Source organism: Mugil cephalus, chromosome 7 (genome assembly GCF_022458985.1).
Source record: "Mugil cephalus isolate CIBA_MC_2020 chromosome 7, CIBA_Mcephalus_1.1, whole genome shotgun sequence".
Taxonomy (NCBI): domain Eukaryota; kingdom Metazoa; phylum Chordata; class Actinopteri; order Mugiliformes; family Mugilidae; genus Mugil; species Mugil cephalus.
Window position 1 is genome coordinate 1321998 of NC_061776.1, and position 25143 is coordinate 1347140.

Genomic DNA, 25143 nt, shown 5'->3' on the forward strand with positions numbered 1-25143 from the left:
ACTAACATCTCCTCCACCAGACTAACATCTCCTCCACCAGACTAACATCTCCTCCTCCAGACTAACATCTCCTCCACCACCAGACTAACATCTCCTCCTCCATCAGACTAACATCTTCTCCTCCAGACTAACATCTCCTCCTCCACGGGATGTGGAGGAAATGAGAAGCTCCTCATTGCATCAGTTGGTTAAATAACTAGTGGAACTAATGATCCACCAGGAGGCGCTGGACTATGAGCTCAGTTACATCCATTTATTTTAGAAACAGACAGAAGGAACGTGATGAATTTATTGAGTGATGAGTTTGACAGCCACCTCTTTAAAAAGTAGTAATGAAGTTAAATGTTTGTCTTCATTTGGTGTTTCGAGGTTTTGGTTCTGGACATGAGCGGTTCTGAGAACTATTCACTGGAGACAGGAAGACAAGACGTCCTTAATGTCCCGGGCCGGACTCGTTAAACATCTCGTCATGAATTAACTCATTGGACCAAATCACATTTATTTTCACTTACACTTTAAAACCAGATAAATGGATTAAAGGGACAATATGAAACTTTTCTTAAAATTTTGAAATGAAAAACAAATTGATTTTTTTTTAACAAACAGTTTAAAAGATGAAAACTAAAAACTGATAATCATTAGTTTAAAATCTCCAGTCCACTAGTAGAAAGACGTCTGATCCAGGTTTGCTTGCTGTCACGTGGCCGTCCTCCGGGCGGCGGCGGCGTCCACCGTGGTGACGGGATGCAGAGTCTTCCAGGGATCCTGCAGCATGGACGGACTGAAATACTTCTCCACCGGAGGCTCCGACGACCGTGACTGAAACACACAAGAACAACAATAGGACGATTCAGTCCCCGTCTTCAGCTCAGCGTCCAACACATGAGAGAAGCAGCAGCTAACGAGCCCGACGCCTCAACACCTGCAGAAATTCATCTCATCTCTACCTCTAATCCTGAAATTCATCTCATCTCTACCTCTAATCCTGAAATTCCTCTCATCTTTAACTCTAATCCTGAAATTATCTCATCTCTACCTCTAATCCTGAAATTCATCTCATCTCTACCTCTAATCCTGAAATTCATCTCATCTTTACCTCTAATCCCGAAATTCATCTCATCTCTACCTCTAATCCTGAAATTCATCTCATCTTTACCTCTAATCCTGAAATTCATCTCATCTCTACCTCTAATCCCGTCCCTCTTACTCTTAATCCTGAAATTCATCTCATCTCTACCTCTAATCCTGAAATTCATCTCATCTTTACCTCTAATCCCGAAATTCATCTCATCTCTACCTCTAATCCCGAAATTCATCTCATCTCTACCTCTAATCCTGAAATTCATCTCATCTTTAACTCTAATCCCGAAATTATCTCATCTCATCTCTACCTCTAATCCAGAAATTCATCTCATCTCTACCTCTAATCCGAAATTCATCTCATCTCTACCTCTAATCCTGAAATTAGCATCTCTAATCCTGAATTCATCTTCCTCTAATCCTGAAATTCATCTCATCTCTACCTCTAATCCTGAAATTCATCTCATCTTTACCTCTAATCCTGAAATTCATCTCATCTCTACCTCTAATCCGAAATCATCTCATCTCTCCCTCTAATCCTGAAATTCATCTCATCTCTACCTCTAATCCGAAATTCATCTCTCAACCTGAAATTCCTCTAACCCTGAAATTCATCTCATCTTTACCTCTTATCCTGAAATTCATCTCATCTCTACCTCTAATCCTGAAATTCATCTCTTCCTCTAACCCTGAAATTCATCTCATCTTTACCTCTAGTCCTGAAATTCATCTCATCTTTACTCTAATCTGAAATTCATCTCATCTTTACTCTAATCCGAAATTCATCTCATCTCTACCTCTAATCCGAAATTCATCTCATCTCTACCTAATCCTGAAATTCATCTCATCTCTACCTCTAATCCGAAATTCATCTCTACTCTATCTGAAATTCATCATCCTCTAATCCGAAATTCATCATCTCTACTCTAACCCTGAAATTCATCTCATCTCTACCTCTAATCCTGAAATTCATTCATCTTACGAATTATCTTTACCTCGAAATTCATCTCATTCTATCCTGAAATTCATCTCATCTTTACCTCTAATCCTGAAATGCATCTCATCTCTACCTCTAATCCTGAAATTCATCTCATCTCTACCTCTAATCCAGAAATTCATCTCTTCCTCTAACCCTGAAATTCATCTCTTCCTCTAACCCTGAAATTCATCTCATCTTTACCTCTTATCCTGAAATTCATCTCATCTCTACCTCTAATCCTGAAATTCATCTCTTCCTCTAACCCTGAAATTCATCTCTTCCTCTAACCCTGAAATTCATCTCTTCCTCTAACCCTGAAATTCATCTCATCTTTACCTCTAGTCCTGAAATTCATCTCATCTCTACCTCTAGTCCTGAAATTCATCTCATCTCTACCTCTAACCCTGAAATTCATCTCATCTCTACCTCTAATCCTGAAATTCATCTCATCTTTACCTCTAATCCTGAAATTCATTGCATCTCTACCTCTAATCCTGAAATTCATCTCATCTCTAATCCTGAAATTCATCTCATCTCTACCTCTAATCCTGAAATTCATCTCATCTCTACCTCTAATCCTGAAATTCATCTCATCTCTACCTCTAACCCTGAAATTCATCTCATCTCTACCTCTAATCCTGAAATTCATCTCATCTCTACCTCTAATCCTGAAATTCATCTCTTCCTCTAACCCTGAAATTCATCTCTTCCTCTAATCCTGAAATTCATCTCTTCCTCTAACCCTGAAATTCATCTCTTCCTCTAATCCTGAAATTCATCTCTTCCTCTAATCCTGAAATGCATCTCATCTTTACCTCTAGTCCTGAAATTCATCTCATCTCTACCTCTAGTCCTGAAATTCATCTCATCTCTACCTCTAATCCTGAAATTCACATCTTATCTTTACCTCTAATCCTGAAATTCATCTCATCTCTACCTCTAATCCTGAAATTCATCTCATCTTTACCTCTAATCCTGAAATTCATCTCATCTCTACCTCTAATCCTGAAATTCATCTCATCTCTACCTCTAATCCCGAAATTCATCTCATCTTTACCTCTTATCTGAAATTCATCTCATCTTTACCTCTAATCCTGAAATTCATCTCATCTCTACTCTAATCCCTGAAATTCATCTCTTCTCTCCTAAACCCCTCCTGAAATTCATCTCTTCCTCTAATCCTGAAATTCATCTCTTCCTCTAATCCTGAAATGCATCTCATCTTTACCTCTAGTCCTGAAATTCATCTCATCTCTACCTCTAGTCCTGAAATTCATCTCATCTCTACCTCTAATCCTGAAATTCATCTCATCTTTACCTCTAATCCTGAAATTCATCTCATCTCTACCTCTAATCCTGAAATTCATCTCATCTCTACCTCTAATCCTGAAATTCATCTCATCTCTAACCCTGAAATTCATCTCTTCCTCTAACCCTGAAATTCATCTCATCTTTACCTCTAATCCTGAAATTCATCTCATCTTTACCTCTAGTCCTGAAATTCATCTCATCTTTACCTCTAATCCTGAAATTCATCTCATCTTTACCTCTAGTCCTGAAATTCATCTCATCTCTACCTCTAATCCTGAAATTCATCTCATCTCTACCTCTAACCCTGAAATTCATCTCATCTTTACCTCTTATCCTGAAATTCATCTCATCTCTACCTCTAATTCATCTCATCTTTACCTCTAATCCCTGAGTCCTGGAGAAAACCAGGATCAGAAAAAACTTTATCTCCGAGGGGCAATAAGGAGGCGAAGGGCAGAACTTAGAAAATAAAGAGCGTAAGTCACAAAGTGGGCGGGCGACAGTAGCGTATTGTGTGCGATAGTAACATATTGTGTGCGACAGTAGCGTATTGTGTGCGATAGTAACATATTGTGTGTGATAGTAACATATTGTGTGTGATAGTAACATATTGTGTGCGATAGTAACACATTGTGTGTGATAGTAACATATTGTGTGTGATAGTAGAAGACTGAAATGAAATGGTCATGTCCTGTGTGGTGTGGTGGTGAATGGTGGTGGGGGGGGCACAGGGACCGTACCTGTACCTCACACGCAGACACAGGGAGAACAAGCAAACGTCCCCAGAAAAACCGGAGCTGGACTCGGACCCGGATCAGTGCTAATCACTAAGTATGAATCACGTCCTTTTCAGTGCGTTTGTTGTAGATTCTCGTCTAGTTCCGTGATTTAGTGAATATTTATCTTTGTTACTAACAGGAGCGGTTCCTCTACTCGTTGCAGTTTATATGTTTATATGATACCGTGCAGCGACAATGAGGAGTCTGATCTCTGATCTGATCTAATTAACACTTTTGGAGGCGACTGTGAAACTCGTGAGTATCAGCTAAGAACTTCATCGAAGCTGTTGTCATGGAAACAACGGGAAAGTATTTAACAACCCATTAAACGTTTGTGAAGTTTGATTAAATGTTTTGGAGACGTGGCTTATGGTGCTTTCCTCTGAATGTGGAACAAAATGATCCAATATTTAAAAGATTTCATTACAACCACGTTATGGAAAAGTCTGAATATTTCTAAAACACGTGTCTGACTTTCTAAATGATTCCCAGACCAAGAGTATACAGAAATAAATGTGACGGTTTCACCGCTGAACCGGTTCACTGAGGACCCGCGGCCTCCGATGGGGCCGCGAACCACATGTTGGTGGTTTTGATTTACCTGGAGCTCCGGACCGGAGGACGGGCTGGACAGAGGCCGCCGGAACCCGTCGCCTCTGCGCCGCATCTGACCACCGAAGCCCCGGGACCCGCCACCGAACCCGACCGGGGAACCGTAGCTGTGCCCTCGGTTGGAACCGGCGGAGTAGACCGGAGAGCCCGGGGAGTAGGGGGGGCAGGCCCGAGGGGAGCCTCCGTACGGGGACCGGGCCCCGGGGAAACCCCAGCAGGACACCGGGGACGGGAACCTTCCGGCGGCCCGAGGAGCTCCGGGACTCCGCTGAGGTCTGGCCGGAGGTCGGTACATCTGAATCACGGAGGAACGGAGGAACGGAGAAAGGTACCAGGCCACCGACAATAAATAAACACACGTGACAGGAACCGGAAATACATACCAGCTTCCTTCCGGTCCTTCGGGCTGTAGCGCCCCCAGCCGGCCACCTCCCCACATTACACATGGTACATACATTAAAGTTTGTAAGGTTTATAAGATTTATAAGGTTTATAAGGTTTATAAGGTTTATAAGATTTATAAGGTTTATAAGGTTTATAAGGTTTATAAGATTTATAAGGTTTATAAGATTTATAAGGTTTATAAGGTTTATAAGATTTATAAGGTTTATAAGGTTTATAAGGTTTATGAAGTTTATAAGGTTTATAAGGTTTATAAGGTTTATAAGATTTATAAGATTTATAAGGTTTATAAGATTTATAAGATTTATAAGGTTTATAAGGTTTATAAGGTTTATGAAGTTTATAAGATTTAAAGTTTATAAGATTTATAAGGTTTATAAAGTTTATAAGATTTAAAGTTTATAAGATTTATAAGGTTTATAAAGTTTATAAGATTTAAAGTTTATAAGATTTATAAGGTTTATAAGGTTATAAGATTTAAAGTTTATAAGATTTATAAGGTTTATAAGGTTTATGAAGTTTATAAGATTTAAAGTTTATAAGATTTATAAGGTTTATAAAGTTTATAAGATTTATAAGGTTTATAAAGTTTATAAGATTTAAAGTTTATAAGATTTATGAGGTTTATAAAGTTTATAAGATTTAAAGTTTATAAGATTTATAAGGTTTATAAGATTTATAAGGTTTATAAAGTTTATAAGATTTAAAGTTTATAAGATTTATAAGGTTTATAAAGTTTATAAGATTTATAAGGTTTATAAAGTTTATAAGATTTAAAGTTTATAAGATTTATGAGGTTTATAAAGTTTATAAGATTTAAAGTTTATAAGATTTATAAGGTTTATAAGATTTATAAGGTTTATAAAGTTTATAAGATTTATAAGGTTTATAAAGTTTATAAGATTTAAAGTTTATAAGATTTATAAGATTTATAAGGTTTATAAAGTTTATAAGATTTATAAGGTTTATAAGGTTTATGAAGTTTATAAGATTTAAAGTTTATAAGGTTTAAAGTTTATAAGATTTATAAGGTTCATAAGATTTATGAGGTTTATAAGGTTTATAAAGTTTATAAGATTTATAAGGTTCATAAGATTTATGAGGTTTATAAAGTTTATAAGATTTAAAGTTTATAAGATTTATAAGGTTTATAAGATTTATAAGGTTTATAAAGTTTATAAGATTTAAAGTTTATAAGATTTATAAGGTTTATAAAGTTTATAAGATTTATAAGGTTTATAAAGTTTATAAGATTTATAAGGTTTATAAGGTTTATGAAGTTTATAAGATTTAAAGTTTATTAGGTTTAAAGTTTATAAGATTTATAAGATTTATAAAGTTTATAAGATTTATAAGGTTTATAAGGTTTAAAGTTTATAAGGTTTATAAGATTTAAAGTTTATAAGATTTATAAGATTTATAAGGTTAAAAGTTTATAAGGTTTAAAGTTTTAAAGTTTATGAGGAAGAAAGATTTAAAGTTGGACACATAAAAAAAGGCATGAAATCCTCCTACATCAATATCTTTTTTTCACACATCTCTTAAACAACCTCAGATCTGCTAAAAAACCACCAACGTTTCAACGGTTTTCAAGTTTTTAACCCTTAAATACTGGAATGAAAATGCGGAATATTAAATGTATTAAATATAAAAAAAAAAAAAACAGAACACAAACTGAATAGTTTTCCATAAATAGGTGGATGTGGCTTTGGTGGTTAGACTGTTGGCATTAACGTCAGCATTAAAATGGATTTGATTGCATTAGTATGTTTATGAAGCACCAGATTCTCTCTGGACGCCTTCGTGGCCAAAAATCAAGGATTCAGAGTTTCAACAAAACTTTATTGTCATTCCAACAACATCTACTACGCACAATAAAGCCAAATAACAACATTAACGACGATATAAAAGAATAAAAACAGCATTTACATTAAATGACACTAATAAACAATATTTAGATTAATTTTGGTGGTGAGGCAGCAGGGCTCCTGCCTTATAGCCTGCCTTCCATCATAATCACATTTTAATCTCACAGTATAAAACCATGAATTATGTCATGTTAGCATTTCATTTAGAAGAAGAGTAGTGATGCATGAAATCAAGTGAGTGTTATTACAAGTCACTGGTATATAAAAGCCTGTAATCACCACCACTGTTTATTTTATCGAAAGTAATTCAGTTTTCAGCCTCTCGCCCAATGACAGCTGGGATAGGCTCCAAAAACAATGAAATATTTCAAAAACTTAGACTGAAAGGGTTAAAATCCTAAAAATTGGTTTTGGACAAGTATGAAGGTGCTGATGAGATTTATGAAACAAAAGACAGAAGAAAGTATTGATGTATGAGGATTTTATGGCAGTTTTTCACACGAATGTTAAAGTGTCCTGCAATGGCTCAGTTTGTCCTCTGGGTGGAGCTCCTGTTCAGACCAAACTCAGACAACTGAAAACACACCAGACATCAATGGAAACAAAAATCTCCTGGAAGTCTCTACTGACACTGGTTGAAATGAAGTAGATGAACCCACTGAGACCAGTCGAGTAACGTCCCGTCTTCTCCGGCGTCTGAGACCAAGGCTCATGCTGGTCCTCCACCCTCTCCACCCTCTCCACCCTCTCCATCTATGGGGTCCAGGTCTCTCCTCAAGCTAACGCTAACACTGACTCCTCTGCTCCTGAAACAATCCAGACGTTTCGCTGGCTTGATGCTAAGCTCTGATTTATTTTTTTATTTTATTTTTGTGGCGGTTCGCTGCGTCCTTCAGTCCTAGTGTGTGTCCAATAATAAACTGACTGCAGTGAGTGTCTTCTTCTTCTTTTCCATCATAAACATGATGAACTGAACCAGAGACGAGGACAGAGTCATGTCTGAACATCTTCACCTCCATTAACGCCTTGACTTTCTGGACATTAGTTAGTGAACCAGTTAGGTTAGAGAAGGGTGATGGGGTCTTGGGGTCCTGAGGGTCCTGGGGTTCAGGTCCAAGTGAGTATCAGGTCATTAATGGACTTCAGTCATGTGACCCTCAGGTGGACTCTACCCACTGAAGTTATTGATAAAAACCTAAACTTTGTCTTGGTTCAAGATGTCTGATGAACTGGTCCTTGACGTTGTGTGAGGGTTAAGATGTAGAACCTAAATCTATGAGGGCGGCACAGTGGACTGGTGGTTAGAACAGATGCCTCACAGCGAGAAGGTCTGGCTTCAAATCCTTTCTGGGGGGAGTTCGTATGTTCTTCCTGTGTCTCGTACATTCAGGAGATCTGAAAACACAAATCTCTAATGAAAGTGAGGCTCAACGTTCGATGGTTTAAAGTACATGAACAGAAATCTGAAATTAAAATGAATGTTTCCTGTTTTCTCGTTTAAATCATCTCCTGAAACAAACCGTGTCCCTAAATGACAGTTTTCAGTCTGTCAGAATAAACGTGAGTAATGAAAATGAGAGTTTCATGGTGAGTGAGCTGGTGTCCTGACAGATGAACTCAGGTCTAATTTAGAGCGAAGCTGTGGGGGTGAATATCTTTGAATAGTAGCAGTGAGCGTGTAGCAGTTTGTAGTGGAGGTGGTGTCGAGGTTATCGGGCCTTCAGCTAACAGCACTGACGTGTCCTGCTGCCACCCACACACAAAAAATAGATCTCACATGACGATCCTCCACCTCCATCACGTTTCTCTGGACGTCTTCAGTCCATCTGCACGTTCACACCGTCACTGCCTCCATCAGACACTTCATCAAAACACCTCACCTGTAAAAATAAAACTTCTCACTGATGCTGAGACATTTTGACCAAAGTGAACTGGTTTAAGTCCTGAACTGAGAGAAGGGCCACGGTCTAAGGCCTAACTCCTAACTCCTAACCTCCTAAAGAGCTCTTAGGACTCACCTCCATGACATCTGTAGTAACTGCTGGACAGAAAGACCACGAGAAAACAATAAAATAAAACCCTGACACGTGTTGTAGAAAGAGTGACTCTTGTTCTGCTTTATTGTAATAAAACACTTGAACATAATTCTTCTTTTAATGTCACTTTTCTGTCAATAAGAAGTTGATATCTTAAAAGACTGGATTTTTGGAGTCTATTCTGTCACATTCACCCTTATTGCAATAGGACACTGGATCATTTTCAAGTCAAATAAATGACTTGGACTGATTTTAATTGTATATTTAAGAAGAAAATCTCTCAAATTGAAAAGGAAGTGTCATAATAAAGAGTTGAGACAACAGTGAGACTTAGAGAAATAAAATAACAAATGGAACCAAGAAGTGTGAAGAACCAGAACTATAGCACGTTAAAATGTTTTCACATAAGGACGTAAATAACCAGACGGGCTCGGCTCTTGGACGTGACGTTTTCTCCACATGGACTTCATCAACCAGCGATGAACAAATATTGCTTCAGTGTTTGAATGTTTCCGGCTCCAGTGTTAATGAACTCTCTGTGTTTGTTCAGTGTCTTCCTCTCTGAACACAACGAGCTGCCCTCAGGTCAAAACTAACTCTCATCATAAGGGAGGGTAACCTGAGTTTAAACCTACGCTCACTGATAATTAATAAATGGCCACTGACAGTGCTGCTGTTAGCTCTAGCATGCTTGCGTTCAGCAGTAGAATAGAAGCTGCGCAGCTCTCTGTTCTCCCTCTTGATGCTGTGATGGCTTTTCTCAGCCTGTAATTTGTAGCTTCATACTTTGCCTCATTGGCTGATCTAAGTGCAGGAGAGTGAGCATGCAGCATGTGTCGTACCTGACTGTCTATCCACGCCTTCTGGTTTGGGAACTCACTGACTTGTATGGTCGGTACAATGCTGTTAACACCAGTACTGATGTACAGAAGAGTGCTGCAGTGTGGCTGCAGCTTTAAACACATCCCAGTCTGTACTAGTAAACAATCCTGCCGGGTGAATTTAAGACCAGGGGAGTGGTCCACCAACAAACATCACTCCATCATAGTGGGAGAGGAACCAGAGGAACCCAGGGGAACTTCTAAGCAGCTAAAGGCCTCTCTCACATTGGCTGATGTTCATGTTGATGAATCCACTCAACAACCAAAGACACTGCTCTCTGTCCACAAAGAACATGTGGGACAATGTTTAGTGGACAGATGAGACCAGAGTAGAATAGTTTGGTTTAAATGTTTGGGCATCGTCATGTTTGGAGATGAACCAACACTGCATTCCAGCATCAGAACCTGAATCTTTAAATTCAGTACAAGAACTGAGCTGGACCTTTCCAAAAGTCCAACTCCCACAGTCCTTGGCCTGTGATGACTTTGTTGTTAAGCCATCTCCTATTAATGTGGCGAAGGTTGAAAAGATTATCTCAACCCTGGCAAATAGTAAAGCCAAAGACATACATGGTCTAGATTAGTGTTTCTCAATCCTGGTCCTCAGGGAACACTGCCCTGCATGTTTTAGATGTTTCCCTCCTCCACCACACCTGATTCAAACGATCAGCTCGTCATCAAGCTCTGCAGTGGCCTGATAAGGAGCCAGTCATTTGAATCAGGTGTGTTGGAGCAGGAAACATCTAAAACATACAAGGCAGTGTTCTCTGAGGACCAGGATTGAGAAACACTGATCTACTTACAGTATTTTTAAAACATCCATTATGCCACCTTTACTTATGATTATAAACAAATCTATCGATGAGAGCATTTTTCCTAGTGTGCGTAAACCTGCCATAGTTACCTTGTGTACAAATCTGGTGATACACAGGTGGTCAGCAGCCACCGACCTATCACCATCCTCCCAGCCATCTCAAAGGTCATTGAAAAGGTCGTAGCAGAGCAACTAACTGCACATCTGGCTTCTAAGTCCCTTTTACATCCAATGCAGTTTGGTTTCAGAAAGAAACCCTGTACTGAAACAGCTTGCTGCTACTTCCTTGAGGAAATTAAAACCAGCCTAGATCAAGGAGGAGTGGTGGGAGCAGTCTTCCTTGATCTACGCAAGGCCTTTGATACAGTAAATCGTGAGGTGCTGCTACATAAATTAAGAAATTATGAACTCTCTGTGAATGTACAAAACTGTGTGAAGTCTTGCCTAAGTGGTCGACACCAGTGTGTACGAGTGAATGGTGCACTATCTCCATTTCTAGCATCCACACTGGGAGTCCCTCAAGGGTCAGTTCTAGGGCTGCTGCTGTTTTGTTTATACATTAACGAGTTGCCTTCTGGCTGTAAGGATGTTGACACTATAATGTATGCTGATGACACTGTATTGTATACTCATAGGAAAAATGTCACAGAGGTGGCTGTGAAATTAACAAAGGCAATGAAAAAGGTTAGTGATTGGTTATAAAACTCATGCCTCACGTTAAATGTGGAAAAAACGGTAACCATGTTCTTTACAAATAGGTGGAAACTTAAAAGTTATCCTTTTTTTTTTTTTTTTTTGTCTGCATTTGTCTGCATAGTTGAACACCACAGGGTGTCAACATTATATGAGTTTGATGCAGTTATATTCTTGCAGCTGAAAGCTTTATTACTTCAGTGCGTGAGTGTGACCATCACCAGCCTCCCTGGGAACTGTCCTGTTGATCTTTATTGAGTGTAATGACCTTGTGTGGCAGGGAGGGCAGTGCTACACCTCAGTGGATAGAGGGGGGGAACAAAGGAAAGAAAAGATTAGAAGGATGGACAGTGGAGGAGATACATGTGGTGCTAGTAGGAACTAGTGGAGTGTAGGGTTCTGTGCTTCCCAAGTCACCTCACTCAAGTATGACTGGGTACAGTCATCTCTGGAGAGATGAGAGAGTCCAGGGGGGTAAGGGTGTCCCAATGGAAGGAGAGAAGTCTGCCATAGGGCACGTAGTGATAGAGTGAAAACAAGAATCCAGCCCTTAATAGCCGGGACTCATCAATTCTTTTTGATGTGATCCAGCACGGGCTGGCAGGTGACATGTCAATGTGGGCATTCCCTAAATATGAGTGAGACCATTACCAGGGCCCAGAGTCAGGTCAGAAGCCCCAGCGCCCGAGAACCTCCACCCCAGTGTGGGGCGCATGGGTGACAGGACCAGAGAACCACCGTAGCCACGGGGCAAGCCACACCCCAGCGCAGATGGCGAGCGATGACCAACACCCCCAGACCGACCAAGCGAGCACAAGCCACCGCAGCCCGTCCACCCACCGCCGCCAACACCCCCCCAAAGACCCCACCCCCCGCCCGCAGGGCAGCCATGGACACCTCTCCAGCCGAGAGGACTCCCCCAGGAGCCCAGCAAAGCCCCCGCAGACGGGCACCGGCCCAGCGCCCAACCAGGGACGGGCCATCCGAGCAGGGGGGCCAAGGCGCCGGCCCCATGCCCCTGGCGCACCCGGGCCAGGGAGACCACGGGAAGAGAGAACCCCCACCCGCCAGGGAGAGACCCCAGCCCCCCATCGAAGGGAGAGGGGAAGCACCAAGCCACCACCCGAACCAGTCGATACCGGAACAACCGGGTACCCAAGGAAGCCGCCACGAACCCGTCGCCACGCAGCACCAGGAGACAAAGCCAGGCCAAGAGGACACCAGAGAACCTAGGTAGATACCCCTACCAACGGCCGTGGGGCCACAGACCGCCAGCCCAAGATCCCCCTGCTAGCGGAGGACCAGGCCCCCCAAGCCCTGCCAATGGATAATGAAAAGTGACAGTGTCCCTATTACTGTGCTTCCTCAGTCCCTGATGAGGAAGCAAGCCCCTACACCGTGACCCTGTGACCCTGGATGTGGTGTGGTGCATTAAGACAGGGGGCAAACAGGAGGGTGGGGTGGGTCAGAGGACTGCAGCACACTACTGTCCTGCAGCCTGCCCTGACCCTGACCGATCCTGGGTGGACCCCTAAGGTGAGGTGCATTAAAAACTTGGGATGGTGTGTGTGGTGTATCTAGCCTTGGTTGTAATGGGCGACATAGTGTATGGTGGAGTGTGAGGTGAGTGCAATTTAGGAGGCAGGCAAGTGAGGGCCAAGTCCCCGGCAGCAGGGCCAAGGCGCAACAGCTGCCCATGGGACCCACAGACGGGGCGAGGGCCCCCAGGACTCAGGAAGTCCCCCGACCAGACCCCACCCCCAGCCCAGAACAGCAACCAGGATGCGACAGACCCCCAGGAAACCCAGAAGAACCAACACCGACCAGCCGAGCAATGGCATCAGCTACCGGGGTGGTACGGGGTGCCCCCAAGGCGGACGGAGACCCCACCCCCCACAGCCCCCCCAGCCCCAGCGCGACGGAGCGACCGGACATGCCCAGGGTGGTACTCAGGCAGCCCCCCACACCCTCAGGCTCCGACCCCAAGGCGCCGGGCGTGGCCCCGACCGACGGGGCCCCCCGGACCCCAGGAAGGCCCCCCACGACCAGCGAGGGCCCAGCCACCAGCGGAAGGAAGGAGGGGCCGGAGGAGGAGCCGGGCGAAGGGAGGAGGGCGCTGCAGAGGGGAGGGAGAGGAGGGGACAGGGAGCCCGCCAGCCCAGACCGCCAAGGCCCACCAGGAGATCCAGGGAGAGTCGGCCATCGATACACCACGACCCCAGGAAAGTGAGCAAGCGCCGAAGCCACAGGGAACCCCAGGCAAGTCTCCAGCGCCACCCCACGTGGGGGAGAGGGAGGCCAGCCAGGTAAACCGCTCAGGGCCGGAAGTCAACCCAGGGGTGAGAAGGAGTAGGGCACCCCTAATACATGCTCAAGGTGTTGTGGTCCGGGGATCCTCCTTAGTGAACCTGGATGAAGAGGGCAATAAAATCTTTTCCATAACGACATTCATCACTGTAAGAGAAATATTATTATAGCATTACAGTAAGTGGAACAGAAGTGGCAAAAGCTAGCAGGCAAAGTCTAGATGTAAATTAAGGTTGAGGGAGTCGCAGAATACAGACCATTTTTTGGCAAACAGAGTCAACTGATTTTTTCGGGTAGCAGATATTTTCTCCAATGATATATAATCGGAAAGAAGGTTCAACCACTGGGAAATGTTTAGTGACTGTTTGTTCTTCCAGTTCATAAGGATTGTTTTCTTGGCGATGGTGAGAGCTACAAGGACAGATTGTGATAGATGGTGAGGAAGACTGATTGTTTCCAGGTCACCAATGAGGCACAAGTTAGGGGTTAATGGGATTCTGCAGTCCAAAATTAAGGCGAGTTTCTGTGTTACAAGTGACCAGAAGTGCTGTACCGGAGAACAGAGCCAGAGAGTGTGGAAATAAGAATCTGAATAGTTTTGGGTGCATTGCGTACATTTGTCGGATTGGGAGAAGCCCATTCTATACATCTTGTATTGAGTTGTGTGTGATCTGTGGAGTACTTTAAACTGGATCAGCTGTAAATTCGAGTTTTTGGTCATTTTAAATATATTTTTGCAGATCTGAGTCCAGAAATCAAAGTCTGTAGACAGGGAAAGATCGGCTTCCCATTTTGATATTGGTACATGTATTAAATGTGTGGTTGATAGCAGCTTATATATTAAAGAGAGGGTTTTCTTCTTTTTCGGTGTGAGTTTTTTAATGTTGGTGACGAATTGTGGTGGCTGTATGCAGTTCTGGAGCACTGGGATTTTCTTTCTGATTGTCTTGGTCACCTGTAGGTATTGGAGGAATCTCTGTGATTCATAAGTAAGTTCCCCTGGAAGAGGTGATGGAGGTGGGTTATTCCTTTATGCTTCCAAGTGCTGAGGTGAAGAGGGACTTTGTTATTCACAAAGTCAGGGTTGTGCCAAATTGGGGAGAACCCACAGGGTTCCAGCAGGGATCCTGTGGTCTCTAGACTCTTCCCCCAAGCCGACAGGGTGGCGGCAATAATGGGGTTTTGGAAGCAATTATGACGCTTAAGGGTGATTGTAATGAAGGGCAGGTCCGAAATGCATATGTTGAGGCAGTCGGCCTGTTCTATTTCTAACCACGAATTGTAATCTGCCTCTGGGTTTATCCATTTGGTGATGTATTGTAGCTGATTTGCCAGGTAGTAGATTGTAAAGTTCGGTGCATCAAGTCCTCCTTCTGATTTATTTTTTTGAAGGGTGGTGAGGCTAATTTTTGTCTGTTTGTTTTTGGAGTAAAATTTGGTGACTGCAGAATCTAGGTTCTGGAACCATTTTGCTGTGGGTTTGAATGGGATCATGGAGAATAAGTAATTAATTTGTGGCAAAATTTTCATTTTAACTGTTGCTATGCGTCCCATCAGAGAGATAGGAAGATTGGTCCAGCGCTTCAGGTCATCACAGATTTTATCCAGAAGTGGATCAAAGTTCAGTTGCACTAACTCTGACAATTTAGGTGAGATGTTTATGTCCAAGTATTTGATATTTCCTATGGAAAAGGGTAGTTGGGGTTTATGGTCTGCAGGATCCCATGCTTTGTCCGTTATTGGTAGTATTGTTGATTTGGACCAGTTGATTGAGTAGTCAGAGAGGGCTGAAAATTTTGAAATACAATTATAAGCTTCCTGTAATGATCTCTGAGGTTGTTGCAAGTAAAGTAAAACATCGTCAGCATATAGATTGATCTTGTGTTCAGAGATGGATGAGTGGATACCCTGGATACTGGAGTTCTGACGTATTGCTGATGCGAGCGGTTCAATAAATAAAGCAAACAGTAGGGGAGACAGGGGGCATCCTTGTCTGGTTCCCCTCTGTAAGGTGAAGCTTTGTGATGTGAAACCATTAGTGGTGACTGTGGCCTTAGGTGAATTATACAGTGCAGCAACCCAGTGGATAAATGACTCTCCAAAGCCGAAATTTTGAAGGGTGGCAAAGAGGAAAGCCCAGTTAACTTTATCAAAGGCTTTCTCAGCGTCCAGTGATAAAACAATGGCTTCTGTGTTTCTACGCTGGGACATGCTGATCAGGTTAAGGAGCCTTCTAACTTATTTGTAGATTGTCGGCCTTTGATGAAACCTGTTTGGTCATTGAGAATTATTGATGAAATTACTTTCTCTAGTCTAGATGCTAGTGCTTTGGAAATAATTTTGATGTCTGTATTAATCAATCACAGAGGGCGATAGCTGGAAGGGAGTGTTGGGTCTTTATCAGGTTTTAAAAGTAATTTAATTGCAGCAGTATTCATTTGGGATCTTATGCAACCTGTGTTTTTAATTTCTGTAACAGTCCTTAGGAACAAGGGGGCCAGATCTGACCAGAACTGTTTCATAAATTCGGCAGGGAAACCATCTGGCCCAGGAGCTTTGCCCATAGGCATGTTTTCTAAAGCTGTTAATAGTTCTTCCATGGTCAGTGGTGAATCCAATATGTTTCTTTGTTCTGCCGTCAGTTGGAGTAGATTGAGTTTTTTGAGGAAGGCCTGAATGTCGTCAGGATTCGGGTTGGTAGTTGTTGAATATAATTTTTCATAGAAGCTGTAAAAGATTTGATTAATTTCCTGTGGTGACTGAGTGTGTTTGCCACTTGAGTCCTGAATTGCATTTATAAGAGATTTTTCTCTGTTGCGTTGGAGTTGATTCGCAAGAAATTTTCCTGATTTATTGCTATGCTCAAAATTTTGGTATCTAAGTTGTTGAAGTACGAATTCTGTTTTTTTGGTCAAGATATTTTCTAATTGTAGTTTCGCATTTTGTAGTTGGGTCCATAATTGTTCATTTGGGTTTGCGGTGTATTGTTCTGTTATTTCTTTAATCTTATCCTCAATGTTTTTTTCTGCTTGTTGGTCCCGTTTTTTCTTGTAAGAGGAGTAAGATATAATTTTGCCTCTGATTACGGCTTTCCCAGTTTCCCAAATCAGAGTTGGGGATAAATTTGGAGAGTCATTTATTTCCAAAAACCCCTTCCATTCCCTCCTTATTAATGAGTCAAATTCAGGGTCTCTCAGTAATGAGGTGTTAAGGCGCCATGTGGGTGATGGTTGATGGCTGTGAAATTAACAAAGGCAATGAACAAGGTTAGTGATTGGTTATAAAACTCATGCCTCACGTTAAATGTGGAAAAAACGGTAACCATGTTCTTTACAAATAGGTGGAAACTTAAAAGTTATCCTGACATTGTAGTAAATGGGCAAAAAATAAAACATGTAGAGCAATTTAAATACCCGTAGGTAACATTAGATCCAACACCTTCTGGTGTACATCCTGGTCTCAGGCATGTAAAACAGTTACAAAACCACTAGAGTCACTGTACAAAAGCAGATCTATGCCAAAAAACCACGGCATTACCATCATTCTCATGTACTCGCCAAATATGGTATTTTGAGCTTTGAAAACTTGAGTATACACTCAAATATTTATTTACTTCACAAAATTATCCATAATGCTTATGCCCCCCCCCCCCGAAAACGTTTGTGACGCTCTGAACACACAGCACGACTAACTCGATCTGTTGTGAGAGGTGAGTGTAACATTCCTCAACGTAGAACTCAGTGTGGCAGCTTTTATTTTTCATGTGTGGCCATGAGTCAGTGGAATATCCATCCCACGTATTCTCAGGCTTGTCAAAGCGCTGGTTACTGAGTAAGCAAGTTTGCACACGTTGTTGAGTATGTATACTTGTCTGGTTATTAATACGTGTATGAGTGTGGTTATTAGAGGAGGATGGGGAAAGCTGGACTGTTACCTGTGTATGTGCTTGTGTTTGAATGTGTGATGAGAGTAAGAGAGAGTATGTGCTATTGATCCCATATGCACTTCATGATTTAGCAATCTTGTTCCCTGCTCTTACTAGTGTATTCTATCTGTTTTTAAAATATTATGGTCATCATGTCACTTATCTGTCATATTTCAATCATTTTAATACTGTATTTGCTTTCAAGTTACCTGCCCAGGGACTACAGGCAGAAATGAGCAATTGTTGCTGTAACCTGGCTCAAAGCATCTCTTTTTGTTTTACAAGATTAATGTTTTTTTGTGCATTGTCCCTGTTTTTAAATAAATAAATTCAACAACAAATCCCTCCATGAAACATGGGGGCGCTAATGTCCTGGTTTGGGCCTGTTCTGCTGCATCTGCTCATCATTGATGAACCAATGAACTATGAATTCTACCAGTGAACTCTAAAAGAAAATGTCAGGACATGAGTCCATGAGCTGAATGTGAAGAGAAACTGGGTCATGGAGGAAGACAAGGAGCCCAAGAACACCAGTGGTTCTCCAGAGGAACCAGATGGGCACATGGACTCGACAACATGATCAACACTGGACCATTTTCCCGAATAAACAAATACACTAGTATTTGTGTTCCATGTTTCCATGTTGTCATTCTGATGCAGAAATGTGGACATTTCTTAAGGACACTAAACCTTTTAATTCTAACATTTGAAAGACCTGTTGTGTCGTCTCCATCCTTGCGCTGTGTTGGTATTGTTTGCTCCAGTCTTTATGTTTCTTAAATCGAGTTGCAGACTCAGCAAGGAGTTTGTAGGTCAGTGAACAAACACAATGTCCCCCTCCAACTGGATCTGGTTCTGCTCCTCATCAACCTGCAAAAGTTTAACTTTTCCAACATCAGCGGTTGCTTGGAGGTCAAAGCAGGACAGAGGAGGAAGTGCAGGAGCCTCTAGGTCTGACAGTCACATCTCCGTTCTTACCTGCAGACAAAGACCTGGGTGTCGGGTTCCTGCATCACTCAGTCGTCTTTGTAGAAGTGTGAAAGCAGCTCTGATTCTGATCTCTGGAAAGAGAGAAGGAAGCAACCTGGCTTCCAATGTACCATCAGCAGTCCAGACAAGAACATATGAAAAAACTCTCACCATGTCATCAAACACAGGCCTCAGGCACAGACGTGAACATTAAAGTCACATCTATAAGATTAAACTAAAGACAACATTCTGTGGCAGAAATGAAACCAGATTTAATCTGATGCTACATCCAGATGATCTTTATTTTAGTATTTAATCCTATAAACCATAAAAACACTGGTCATTAAATGTAAAGGGTTCACCTTCCAGACAGCAGGAAAAAGACATAAAAAAGAAAGAGACTAAATATCCAGACATTGACTGACACTTTGTTTAATGATGATTAAAAAATAGATGCAAATAAATTATAGCTATAAAGTTTTATCTTTACAGTGAAGCAATGACCAAACCAACCACATAAATAATTTAACATCATGTTTGTCTCAAGAAAATGAAGCGTTGTCTTTGGCTTTGTTCAGAACCTTCAAATATCTACATTCAGCTTATTGAATAAGAAGAATCACGTTTGGCTCTAGAAGCTCAATGGACACGTTTCTTTCAAGTATTGTAACAACACAGATTTTCACACCATATTCAAAAAAGATGAAACATATTCATAAGTCACTCATGCTTACTAGAAGAACATTAAACAATAAAAACAACTGAGAAATCACACTTGGAGACGGATGAAGTCCGACTTAGGATCTGTTGCATAGTTTTCTCAGCTCGTTCCAATATGGAAAATTGTCTCCTCCAGGAAGAAACACAACGCTTCATCACTACGCAGAATATGTCGTCTTTACTGGGAAAGGCAGATCTAATTGTTTTCCTGCAGGATGCAGGTTTATAAAGTGTTGAAACATTGTTTAAGAAGTCACGCTTCCCTATGAGCAGCCACACTCATCTACAACCATGTTCTGGACGTCCTTCTTGATGATCTTCTGCTCCTCGTTGTAGTAGAGCATTGACATGGCTCGCAGCCTTGTCGGCACGCAGCAAGACTTTGTGTTTTGAAATGGACTGTAGCCCCTCATGCGATAATGATTGATAACTGCCGAGTGGAAGGAGAGGGATGAGCTTCCGAGGCTGGCCATGTGGTTTGGACACTCGCCCTCGCAGTAGTTGGCATGGTAACCGGATGGAGCGATAATCCAGTCGCTCCAACCAATGTCTTTAAAGTTCACATAAAACTGCCGTTTGCAGCAAATGTGGATTTTCCCGTCACACTCCAGGCCTCGTTTTACTCGCCTGAGAGTCTCTTCTCGAACTCGTACAGCCACCATGAGGAAGGGTCGGTGAGACTGGTCTCGTCCGGTCCCTCGTTCGCCATCGGCAGGCGTCAAGACAGGCGAGACTCCAGCGTCGGCACACAGAGGACAGGAAACCCTCAGGCTGAGTGAGCGGCCGCCGCCATCCAGCAAACTCTGAATGCTGCGAGGAATGGCCAGAGTGTGCCAGCCGCTCCGATGGGTGTCCAGCATTTTCTCTGAAACACACTCCTCCTTCTCATTACTGTCCTCATCAGGGTGAAGCCACAGTAGTCGCAGCATCACTTTGCCTTTCAGACGGTTTCCCTTCGAGGCCTTCACGAAGATCCAAACGTTGGCCTGGTCCACCAGGGGTGAGACGCCATCTTCCTTGGAGATGTCAAAGGTGACTGTGTTTGGAGAGAGCCCTGCAGGACAAAACATTGTAAAAGAAAACTGTGAGTGAGAGGAAAGACTGACTGATTAAAATGTGTTCAGTCTCAATCTACTTTAAGAGAAGAGGATGCTGCTGTCACATGTTTACTGGCCTATAAGTCTGATCTCTAACTCTGAAAATGTGTTTTTATTGATTAAAAAATGGTGAGAAATTTTGAAATAAAAACAACAGCGTAAGGACCTTGTTCCTTTTCTCTGAAGTAGGCAATACAACCCCCTGGCCCCCAGTTTTGTCTTCTTGTCATTTGAATGAATGAACAAAGAAAGAGTCTGAAAGGATAAATGGAGCCCGTGCCTCTAAATATATTCAGAATGACCCACGACACTAAAAAAAGATCAGGCCTGATTTCAGGGAATGTTGTTAACAAGGCTGTTAGTATGGACCCCCCCCCCCCCTCGCCTGAATCTTCCCTCTTTGTCTCCAGAATAATTACCGAGGCCCACATTTCTCTGAATGAAGAGATTATTTACGGCCTGAGACCACACGGTATTCGGCCCCTCCCCGCCCCTCGTTACTGTCCACTAATTTTGGTGAGTCTTAGGCTTTTAAGTGATAGGTTGGAAGAGATTACTATTTATATCACAAAGGCATCATAGACCTAAGCAAACAAGTAATGGACCAATGAGGTTGATCACAAGTAACACTCAGGACTCAACGCCCACAAAAACTGTCCAACAGGTGACTTGAATCAGTTATTAACCCTGAGATTCAGCCTGGAGAACCTCTCTGATACGACTCTAGAAAAAAAAGACATAAATGTCTTTCTGCCGCTGGTTTCCAATCAGACTATAATGTCCTAAATCAGCAACTGAGGTTTATGTTATTATAATGTTATAAAAGCAAAAAGGATGAATCTATGTTTAAATATCTTCCGTAAACATCTTCTATGTCCAGAGAACTGTTCAGTCTTTAGACTGAACAGATGTAGGTCTGTTCATGCTTATTATCGAACTAAAGCAGTGAGGGAAGCATCGACTCATCAGCTTCGTTCCAACTGTTATTTGCCATTGGATTTACAGTTTGGAGGAAAACTAGAAGTAAAAACTCAGACTCAGTGTAATCAATAGACTCTGAACATGTTGCTGAAATCTGTAAACAAACTTTGAACTTTTTGGATTTTTCTGAATGAACAGATAAGAAAACACACACAGGCAGTAAACCTCAGCCTAACCCACCCACTTTAATGACGTCAGATTTAATCTAATGTGTCCAAATACAGAGACATGTTTGTTCTGTCTGCATTTAAAAGCAAAGTTTTATTTTTGTAGTTCTAGTCTCTCAAACTATCAAACAAATTGATGCTGAAATGTGGATTCATATTTACCTGTGTCAGAGCCAAATAATTGTGAACCAGGACCAATAAAGGTGACCCTAACCACAGGAGTCCCTGTCCCAGGACTATCAGCCCTAACCACAGGAGTCCCTGACCCAGGACTATTAACCCTGACCCAGGACTATGAACCCCGACCCAGGACTATCAGCCTTGACCCAGGACTATGAACCCCGACCCAGGACTATCAGCCTTGACCCAGGACTATGAACCCCGACCCAGGACTATCAGCCTTGACCCAGGACTATGAACCCCGACTCAGGACTATCAGCCTTGACCATGGGAGTCCCTGACCCAGGAATATCAGTCCTAAGCACAGGAGTCTCTAACCCAGGACGACCAACCCTGATCCAGGACGGCCAACCCTGATCCAGGACTATCAGCCCTAAGCACAGGAGTCTCAAACCCAGGACGGCCAACCCTGACCCAGGACTATCAGCCTTGACCTAGGACTATTAGTCTTGATCCAGGACTATCAGCCCTCCTCCAGAACTATCAGCCCTCCCCCAGAACTATCAGCCTTGACCCAGGACTATTAACCCTGACCCAGGACTATCAGCCTTGACCCAGCACTATTAATCTTGATCCAGGACTATCAGCCTTGACCATGGGAGTCCCTGACCCAGGAATATCAGCCCTAACCACAGGAGTCCCCAACCCAGGACGACCAACCCTGATCCAGTACGACCAACCCTGACCCAGGAATATCAGCCCTAACCACAGGAGTCTCTAACCCAGGACTATCAACCCTGACCCAGGACTATCAGCCTTGTCCCAGGACTATCAACCCTGACCCAGGACTATCATCAAGACAGGATGATACTAGACACAAAAACGATGTCTCTCATTGATAGTTGGACTAGTTGGACTAACCTGGTTCTCCAAAGGTGATTATTTCAGAAGGTGGTTCCACAGCCGTTGAGTCCCCAGGTCCCTGGTTCTCGTCCTGGATTTCCACGCTACCATCCTCGGCCACTCGCCCAACGTGCAGCTTCTTGATGGCGTTGAGCAGTGCGGCGCGAGGGACCGGCTGGGTCAGGTTGGGCCGAGCGCTCAGGTGAAGCATGTTGAGAATGTGACGTTTCACAGCCTCCACCATTTCACTCTGACCTCCTGATGAAGACAAATTCCTCTTCATCTGAGACAGAGAACAAGATGGACAGTCTGAGGAGGGGCCCTCTTCCTGGAGATGCAATGCCACGTTCACTTCTGGAGACGGAGAAACTGTCGGAGAGGCGTCGACAAGAAGACAGAGGGCCACCAGGAGGAACCCAGCAAACACAGAGTACATGATGGGAAAGTTGGGAACGTTGGTACAGACACTATTCACGGTAGTGTCACTGGAAGACTAGCAGAGACTAGTAGAGACAGTAGAGGCAGTAGAAGACTAGTAGATATTAGTACAGACTAGTGGAGTCTAGTAGAGGACTAGTAGAGACAGTAGAGACAGTAGAACCACTGTCTGCAGTAGAATCCGGAGGTAACGTCAACTGTAGCTGGTTCAGTCTGATCTCTGAGGTGAATGAAGAGACACAGTTCAACAACCTGCAGTGAACTCCTGTCCTGACGTAGCTCTCTGGTCCTCAGTGTGAAGGTTCTGGTCCTGTTGGGTCCTGAACGTCTGAGCTGAACCAACAGTGAGCAGGGTCACTCTCTTCTCCCTCTGTCCTCTGTAATTATACCTCTCTGTCTGTTTAATCCCTCCCTCCATTCACAGAGGTATTTCCCTGTGAGTCACTCACTGACACTCAGTCAGAATCTCTCAGGACTCTTCGTGGTGTTTCCTCGTGAATGAACGTCACGACATCAGAGGAGGAGGAAGGAGGGAAGAGGAGGAAGAGTCCCTGATTCATTCAACCCCCCCCCCCCCCCCCCCCCACACACACACACACACATGAATGAGTCAGCCATCGTCATCGTCTCCTCACGTGGACAAGAAACTCTGTGAAATCATTTTTAGATTAGAGACACACTTTGTTGTTCCTGTTCACAGATGGAGGAACTCACTTCATCACCAGCCCTCTGCTGGTGGAGTCGGGAGTTACAGCCTCCGAGACCAGGTCCAGACCGAGTCCAGACACTATGGTCTACCCAAGACCAGATCCAGAAACTATGATTTTATTTATTTATTTCTGTTACTATTATTAAGTGAATATATAATTAATACCTGAGATCTAAGATATAGAATACAATAGGAAACTTCTTGGAATGTATGAATAAAGCAGAGTAGAAATAAAGACATCAAGACACCATCAGTTCTTCTAGGTCCACTTGCACACAGTTTTTGAAGACAATTATTATTGTAGCGTCTAGAGACACAACCAAGAGGCTGTGATAATGTAGAGGAACATCTGTACCCAGTGTGGAATAGAACCACCCAAGTCCCAATGGGCCACACCACAGAAAGTGGTGCAGAACAACAGGACCAAGGTTCTGTGGGACTTCAGCTTCCAGACTGACAACCAGGTCCTGACTAACCAACCGGACACAGTGGAGGAGGACAAAGAACAGAAGAAGGTGGTGGTGATAGATGTGGAGATCCCAGCTGATGCCAACATCAGAGAGAAGTAACACGAAAAGGTTGAGAAGCACCAAGGGTTGAAAGAGCAGCTGGAACAGATGTGGAAGGTTAAGGTAGCGTGGTCCCCGTTGTAAACTTAGACTCAACTTTATTGATCCCTTATCAATAAAATTATATCATATATTTATCTTATATTATCTGGTAGTAGGAGAGTGACCCCGGAACGGGTCCCAGAAACAACACCTGTAGCCTCTGTCCAGAGGAACCATGGCAGTACCAAGAACAGCTAAGATTCTGAACCCACAGAACCCTGAAACTCCCAGGCCTCTGGTAAAGGACCCGAGCTTGAGGATGACACAGATAGCACCCCATGTGGGTGAGAGGGACTTTTTTCATATGTAGTGTGACAGTGATAGTGTATGATAATATTGAACTTGGACTGTATGCAGAAAATACACAAACATATCAAGTAAATGAAATATTGTACTTGGTTGAATGAATGCACAATGAATACACAATACCGAGAACAGTGATGATGTTCTGAGCTGTTTTGATCACATGCTGCAGCGCTGTCTTGTCCCCAGCTATGCAGTTTGCAAACCACACCATGATGCAGTATGACAAGATGCAACTGTGCACAGTTTGTTATTACATCTTTAAACTACTTTGACACTAATGTTGTTATGTGCATGATAGAAAACATTCAAAGTTGCAGTGAACTTTCATGTCAAGTGTGAGTCTTTGCTGACCCCTGGTGGACATTTAGAGACACTGATTTAATTTTTTTTAAACTATCTACATTTACACACCAAACAGAGTCCGGCTGAAAAAGA

General features: G+C 42.7%; 2 protein-coding genes across 2 annotated transcripts; both read right to left on the bottom strand.

Moving 5' to 3' along the window:
- Positions 1-474: 474 nt before the first annotated feature.
- Positions 475-5127, bottom strand: LOC125011053 (M-phase specific PLK1 interacting protein). Its single transcript, XM_047590049.1, has 2 exons — positions 4751-5127; positions 475-819 (listed from the first exon to the last, which is right to left on the bottom strand). The coding sequence occupies exons 1-2, from the start codon at positions 5054-5056 to the stop codon at positions 697-699; spliced, it is 429 nt and encodes a 142-aa protein (XP_047446005.1). The 5' UTR covers positions 5057-5127; the 3' UTR covers positions 475-696.
- A 13937-nt stretch (positions 5128-19064) lies between these two features.
- inhbab (inhibin subunit beta Ab) lies at positions 19065-23565 on the bottom strand. The gene is made up of 2 exons (XM_047589980.1): positions 22663-23565; positions 19065-20430 (listed from the first exon to the last, which is right to left on the bottom strand). Exons 1-2 carry the CDS (start codon positions 23078-23080, stop codon positions 19640-19642), a joined length of 1209 nt encoding a protein of 402 aa, XP_047445936.1. The 5' UTR covers positions 23081-23565; the 3' UTR covers positions 19065-19639.
- Between the last annotated feature and the right edge of the window lie 1578 nt (positions 23566-25143).

What these genes read in the sequence shown, in the direction of transcription:
- LOC125011053 (XM_047590049.1), bottom strand. Translation starts at nt 5,056, where the DNA reads ATGTACCGACCTCCGGCCAGACCTCAGCGGAGTCCCGGAGCTCCTCGG. An exon ending in CCTCCGGTCCGGAGCTCCAG is followed by an intron (nt 820 to 4,750) that starts GTAAATCAAAAC and finishes TGTGTGTTTCAG; the next exon opens with TCACGGTCGTCGGAGCCTCC.
- inhbab (XM_047589980.1), bottom strand. Translation starts at nt 23,080, where the DNA reads ATGTACTCTGTGTTTGCTGGGTTCCTCCTGGTGGCCCTCTGTCTTCTT. An exon ending in AATCACCTTTGGAGAACCAG is followed by an intron (nt 20,431 to 22,662) that starts GTTAGTCCAACT and finishes TTTGTCCTGCAG; the next exon opens with GGCTCTCTCCAAACACAGTC.